The sequence below is a fragment of the Penaeus monodon genome, chromosome 2 (assembly GCF_015228065.2).
Source record: "Penaeus monodon isolate SGIC_2016 chromosome 2, NSTDA_Pmon_1, whole genome shotgun sequence".
Taxonomy (NCBI): Eukaryota; Metazoa; Arthropoda; class Malacostraca; order Decapoda; family Penaeidae; genus Penaeus; species Penaeus monodon.
The window spans coordinates 35,206,860-35,214,359 of NC_051387.1; the positions used below are offsets into that span (position 1 = coordinate 35,206,860).

At 36.9% G+C, this 7,500-nt stretch overlaps 1 protein-coding gene across 2 annotated transcripts in view; it reads left to right on the forward strand.

Moving 5' to 3' along the window:
• LOC119582601 (U3 small nucleolar RNA-associated protein 25-like) overlaps positions 1–5,926 on the forward strand; it is an 8,413-nt gene extending 2,487 nt beyond the window's left edge. Inside the window, exons 2-6 of one of the 2 annotated variants that reach the window (XM_037930977.1) lie at positions 3,924–4,066; positions 4,789–4,904; positions 5,070–5,174; positions 5,370–5,430; positions 5,662–5,918. In XM_037930977.1, coding sequence (XP_037786905.1) covers positions 3,938–4,066; positions 4,789–4,904; positions 5,070–5,174; positions 5,370–5,430; positions 5,662–5,820 — 570 coding nt within the window. In that variant the 5' untranslated portion in view covers positions 3,924–3,937 and the 3' untranslated portion in view covers positions 5,821–5,918. Of the gene's footprint in view, positions 1–3,923; positions 4,067–4,788; positions 4,905–5,069; positions 5,175–5,369; positions 5,431–5,661 lie in introns of those variants that run through there. The other variant, XM_037930985.1, reaches the window with a different exon arrangement.
• Positions 5,927–7,500: the final 1,574 nt, after the last annotated feature.

Here is a 7,500-nt window from a genome sequence, read left to right on the forward strand (position 1 = left end):
TACATAATTAACATATGAGTGCCTAGCCACTGGGTGGCCAAGCCAGCTCAAGTCAGTGCTGGTCCCAAGCCCGGATAAAATAAGAGAGAATGATTACCTAAAAACGTAACACCGGCACTCTCCGTGGAAAGGAACTGGGGACCCTACCACGTACTCACTCCAAGAGCATCACAACGTGAAAACTGCAATTGAGTATCATGCTGTGACCACGGCGGCTCAGACATGAACCTACCGTTGAATGATGATGAAAGACCAAGTAAGTGAGGTATACAAAGGGTGGTCACAGACGAAATTTTGGGTCATTCTTACTTCATGACTTAGTGCTCATTACACAGCCACATTAAACATCCCTGCGGGGCGGGCGTTCCACAGAATCTGTTCCCCCCGCACTTTTGGTCACTGCCGTCTTGTAGAGCATAAAAAAATAGAATAGAAAGCTATATAGGTAAATCTGCAGCAGCCTTGTATTTACCAGGAAATGATGAAAATATTTCATTTTAAGTTCTGCATCAATTACAGGTCCAGGGGGCATAGCCCCTATGTTAACATGGGAGGTCCAGGGGGCATAGCCCCCAGGCTAGGCGTATACAATACCATGGGGGTCCAAGGGGCAGTGCCCTCTGGCTAGGGAATATATAGACCATAGTGTATAAATCCCATAGGGTTAAGATTAGGTTGGTTTATTGGTTAGGATGCATTGTACGATTACGACGGGGGATGTGGATTATGTGAAATCCCTTAGATTTTTACTGAACAGCGGGTTTTATTCCCATGTTTATTTTTTATTTTTATTTTTTTTTCCAAAATTTGGTGCATCAGTCCATAGAATTTCTAAAATGGCGGGGACATCTGTAGAGTTTCATTAGCCGGCTTTAATTGTTTTTTGTGCTTGTTTATTTCGATTTTTGGACAAAATTTGGCTCAGGTTTGCAAAAAATTGACTTTTTAACGATTCATAAATCACTTTCTTCGATTTCTGCAGGTTCCCATTGACATCCAGTGCCATCCATTATCCCCCCCCCCCCCCCCCCACCCTTTAATCCATGGTTCCCCACGCATCCCGCAAGATGGTTAGGTAGAGGAAAGATATAAAAAATTAGATTTTGGAACGGGTGCATCGGTCTCGGTAACAATTACCACACTTTTCCATATGGTGTTGCTTGCTCCGTGGGGCCCCACATAGTATTGGAATGAATGCAGGGCAGCTAGGAGCACCCTGCACCAAGCCCTACAAAATTATAATTCGGAATATACTCATTTGGATTAAATTTCCATAAATGATAATATTTATATCATCAGATTTATTCTCGTGTGATGAAAGCGAATCTGATGATCATTTCCATTGCATTCCCCAGCCGACAATCTTGATGCAACTTGATAAGACCCAATAGCAGGGGAGGGCATAAAGTAGATCAGGGAAATTGTGGTTTAAAACAGGCAGAAATAAGAAGAAAGGAGAACAGAAATGTGTAAAACAAGCACAAAAAAAATGCTTAAAATCCGATAATGAAACTATGGTCATCGTCACCATCTTTGAAACTCTAAAACACCAACGCACCAACTTTTGAAAAACTTTGGGAACCAAACCCACCTTTCGGTAAAAATCTACGGGATATCCAGATCCCCTGTGGTGATTGTACATTGCATCCTAACCAATAAACCAACTTAACCTTAATCCTGTGGGATTTATATACAACGATCTAGTATCTAAGTGACAAGACTGCGCTTCCTATTTGTAATGTTATTTCCTCTTTTTATGCATAAACATTTTTATCTTTTTTGCCATTTTCCAATGTCCATACTAGCTTTTTGATGTGCATTATCCAGATGGTAATACTGTTTTTTTGCACAAGCGCACTCGTTTTATCTTTTGTCTACAATTCTGTGCAAGAAAAAGAAAAATATTTAACATTTGGCTTTTTATCATTATCTTTTTTTTTTGTGATATTCAGTTTTCTATAATACAACCTGCATTGCCAGTCACAGTGCTAGGAATATGATGATGAGCATGGAAACGGCATCCTCCGTGGAGCTGGTGTTCTTCCAGTCATGGCTCACGAATATTACATTCCACACTCATTTAGGGATGGGAATAATGCAAAATCTCTAGATGAGTCTAATCAGCCTCCCAAGAGGTTTGTGCACTTGTGGTGAGGCTTTCTTGTCACCCTGGCCTTCAGCTGAAACATTCACAATGCCAGATTTTTCTGTGATGGCAGGTTTGCAGTCAGATTTTTTCATGATGATCATGTCATCCAAATCAGAGGGGTTAACCTACCACAAAAGAATGCAACACCCCTGGAGGATATAGTCATAACAGGATCCCCCCCCCCCCCATTAACCACTGTAACAAAGGATATCATTTGCTCAGATAAATCATACAAGTTCATTTCAGTTTTACCAGTACCACAAGTGCATTGTTTTATCAATAAAGTACTACCAGAAGTAATATATTCACAAAAACAATTGTAACATTTTCTGTCTCGGGAAAGAAAGGGGGATAATTTACAACAGGACTGTACCCGTCAGAAATGAAATTCCCAGGTTGAACAAATGAAACCCATCCTAAAAGCACAAACTAGTAAGTAAAGATTGCCATACAAGTCAAAATTCATCCAGACCTAGAGACTTTCCCCCAGAGCCTTAATGGATTGGTGTATGTCCCTAGTCTGGGGCTCCACCCCTGGACCCGGTTTCATCATCATTTTGCCCAATCCCTCCCCCTCAAAAAATGATATATAAACAGATATTTGTTGGAACAAAGGCAAAGTATAACACTCCCAATTACGTGGGTGAGAATAAGTTTCTTTCCTATTTTGACAGTAAATGTTGCTGAATAAAAAATGTAAAGTTTGGAGTGGTTCCTTGCATAACATTAAAGATAAGTGAAATAGATAATTAAAAGGTGTTTCAACTAGTTCCTTGATTGACGATAATAAATATACATTGATATGACTGATTGTACTGATTCCAATTTTGATGGTAGATAGCCAGGGAGGTCATTAACATTGCACATGATAAATATAATTCAACAAGTTTTCTACCCATGTCCAGTATGTTACAAAGTGTCATTCCTGAAGCCATAATTCAGAAATTGCTCTTCTCAGGTTTGTTTATATGTTCCTTCATTGGCTGAAGAAGCCTTAAGAATTATGTATGGTACTGGTAAAATTGGTAAAATAATTTACAAGAGCCCTATGGCTATCATTAGAATGAGTCCATTTACAATCATATGTGCATAGTGAGTTGCCATCTGTCCATGAATCCCAATTTACCATCACTAGTAAACATGATGGTAACTGACTGCTTGTAAATATGTAATGATTGTATAATAGTGAACTTGGGCACAGGACTGTTTGTGAAAAACAGTAATATTGAAAACTGAAAATTTGCTAGCATTGGTATATGAAAATATCATTGTTATATGAATTGATTGAATTAATGTAGTATGTATTACATTTAACAGCCATAGGTCTGTGAGATTGTCAAGTCAACTATGATTGCTTTGCTCATAGTACACCATGTGGGTTAGCAGATTGTCAAAATTAAAGTTTATATTTTTATCCCCACTCCCCCAAAAAATAATAAAAAAATAAATTATTATAATAATAATAATAATAATAATAATAATAACAACAACAACCTCAAGCCCGTGAAGTGTTTACACAAATTGAATACCAGATTAGTTCTGACCACTTCAAACTACATCTGAAATTCAGATTTGGGAACCCAAAATGGAAAGTAATTAGAATAAACAAAAGCACTTGGTGACAGAAAAACATGTCGCAAATATCAGGTCCAAGAATGTACCATATTTATCCACATTTATCCATGGGAGTTCAAGATTATAATTAGTGTTTGAGTTTGCATGTTTGGTGCTACAGAAATTTAATTTTCATTAAACTTTTTCTTCTTTCTTCCAGTTACAAAAAACACAATGGTTGACGCAACAGAAAAAGTTTCAAATGGCACATCTCCCAGAGGCCGAGGAGGCCGAGGAGGATTCAGAGGGAGAGGAGGCAGGGGAGGATTTGGGGGTGGAAGAAGCTTTGGCCAAAAGCCCAGAGTAAGTAAAGCAGCAAAGTCTAGAAATTGTACTATACTAGCATATTACTGTTTTACACACCAATGTCAAACTTTAAAAAGGCATGGTGCAAAAAAGATAGTCTCATAATTGGCTGAATATTTCAGAATATTTTACAATCATAAGTGGCATGCAGCCAGACAAAAAAGTCTTTCTTTCTCCTAGTACTTGAATATTAAAAATCCTCACTGACGTACATGGCCAACATTGAAAACTGGATTATTAGGCCTACAATGTATGAACTAACCTTTAAGTTACTAAAATTCTGCCTACTAGAGGTAAACACATGTTTATATGAATTTGCTATAGAATTAAATTACATATACCTGATTATAGATATAGAAGAAAATTGTCACTTGTGGCATGCTGGTTAATATTATATTCAAAATAATTTTCTTAATTGGTTGAAAGAGACCATTAGTATGAATATTTGCATTATCAAAGACAAAAAGGTGTATTTTAAAATATTTTGCTTGTAGTATTTGGTAGTTTCGTCCTGAAACCCTTCTTTCTATTTAATCGTCAGCACCAAACTATTCCATTGCTTGGTTTTGCAATTTGTTTAATATCATAATATTTAACTTAATATTATAGTTCAATATTTCTGTCTGTTACTTGGAAAGAAATGTATTAAGGCCAAATTTTGATGCCTGAATAGAATTGTAAAAAACTGATCTTTTTAAAAAAAAAGTATTGTCTTTCAGCCACAAGAATTTGACAAAACAGCACTTTTTGTAGAGTTTCAAAATAAGCCCAGTATAGAAGATATCAAACACTTCCTGCAAGCAGTGAAAGGTGCAAACACAGTTAAACTTGGAAAGTAAGTTGTCAAATTGTTTCCCTTCCACTTTACCATTTAACTATACTTTTTAGTATTTATATACAAATCCAAATGCAAGCTCTCTTATATATGTAACATAGAATGGTTTATGGGTTATCAGGAAAATGTCCAGTATCTAATCTGAGACTTTTCTCCTCTTCTAAGATTTCTACAAATGCACTTCAAGACAGAAAAAGAAGCCGAGGAAGCAACAGCAAAGATTAAGGATATTGATGGAAAAATCACAGTTAATAAGGCCTTTGCACAACAGTAAGTTATTCTAGAAGTACATAGTTTGTGTATTAGGATAATTAGACAAAAATTACTTTTTTTTAATAACATAAATGCTGAAAAGCACAGATTGTGATACTAAGTTAACCGGTAGAATAGTTTTGTCATATACTTTTTCTGGTTGGAGTTCAGCTTTTAGTGTAATGTAATGACACACACACTCCTCCCCAACAGAGATAAATCACCCAAGAGAACCCTGCCTGAGGCTGAAACAAAGCCAAACAAGAAGGCAAAGGTAAGAGATCAAGTACCTTTTGTAAAATCTTCATTCACACAAATATGTTGTATCTGCCCATTGATGCAAACTATTCCATTTTGCTTAAATATTAACAACCTTTTTATATTAAACTCTTAGATAAGACTTGAGTCATTTTGGAACAATGAAAAATAATCAAGAGTAAAAATGAACATCAGGATTTGAAACCTTGGAATGTATCCTTGTTATTTTGTATTTTTATTTTTATAGAAGGAACCAGTAAAGGAAGAGGAAGAACAAGAAGAGGAAGAGGATGACGATGATGATGAGGAAGAGGAGGGCGAGGAGGAAGAGGAGGGTGATGATGACGATGACGACGACGACGATGATGACGACGACGATGAGGAAGAGGATGACGATGATGAGTGATAGGATGTAACAGAATTGTATGAGAGTTGTTGGATATAAGAGGTTCATTTATTCTTATCAGAATATAAAGGAAATAAAAAAAATACACATTTGATTAATGTGCTACTATTTTTTTTGTATTACTTACCTACTAAACTTCTAAAGTGTAATGGCTTGGTATGCTCATGTCGCCTTCATCTCCTAGCAGTAAAATGCTTGTTTGAATTAGTAACTACTTTTCCAGATTCATTAGGTTCATTAGCATTTTAAAATTAACCCAATGTCAGCTGGCTTGTGTACTGTACCCTTTAGATTTTAGTGAGTTTTGTTACATAGTCAGCAAGAATCTATCAGTTGACCCTAGAGACCGATCTGATTTCCTCATTCCTTGAATTGGTGGGATTTTTTTTTTACAATACTATTAACCCATTGCCGACGGGTGGCATGTAAGTACATGCCATGGCATGGCGGGACCATCTGCCGGGGGCACGTACGCACATGCCATAGAGTATGCATGCCATGAGTTTTTTTTTTTTGTTACAATCACGGCAAAAGATTATTTTTTTGCCAGTGAAAGTGTGATTAAGTCGGTTCTAACACTTTCTCATTTTTACCATGCAATAAACAAAAAAAATGCAACAAACCGACAATTTCAACTCCATGATGATGCCACACACTGTTATTTTATTCGTGACAAGACGAATAATGCATCAACTAGGAGTCTAGATAACAACAAAATACCCGTCAGTCTTGATTTATCAGGAAAGTTTGGCAAGTAGAGACTGTAAAAAAAATAATGAAAATGAAAAATACAAAACCAGATCTTCGTTAGTAAATTACGAAGAAAGAAACGGCATGGGATGCTGGTAGTTGGTATGAGTGGTCGCGCTATGCGCGGGCAACGATATAAGCCCCCGGCAGCGAGACCCGGGCCACTATGAATGCTACCCGTCAATTATGGGTTAATATTGATATTGTTATCATTCTTATTGATATTATGATTAAATTTTTATTAAACTATTAACCCATAACTGACGGGTAGCATTCATAGAGGCCGGGGCCTGGCTGACAGGGGGCTTTAGCGTCACCCTAGGCATGCTCGACCACTCATGCCAAATACCAGCATCCCATGACGTTTCTTCGTAATACTACGGAAGTATGTTGTATTTTCAGTTTTCATATTTTTAGTCTCTACTTGCCAAACTTCCTGATTAAATCGAGACTCTGAAGGGTATTTTTGGTTAATAGACTCTATAGTTGATTCATTATTCAGTTATAGTCGAATAAAATAAGGAGTGTGCGGCATCATGGTAGTTGAAATCGTCGGTTTGTTGCATTTTTTTTTTTTTTTTTTGTTTGTTGCATGGTAAAAAATGAGTGTTAAAACCGAATTAATCACACTTTCACTGGCAAAAAAATAATCTTTTGCCAGTGTGATTGTAACAAAAAAAAAAATCATGGCATGTCCATATATACTCTATGGCATGTGTGCGTACGTGCCCGCGGCAGATGTCCCGCCATGCCATGGCATGTGCGTACATGCCACCCGTCGGCAATGGGTTAATAACATCAGAGATGATACAATAATAGAAATGATCCTTTCAGTAAAAGAAGGAAACGGGTAAACATGAGATAGGCAAGGCTAACAGCTGACTCCTTTTGACTAAGCACTTGTAGAGCCATCTATGTGTAAAAACATTA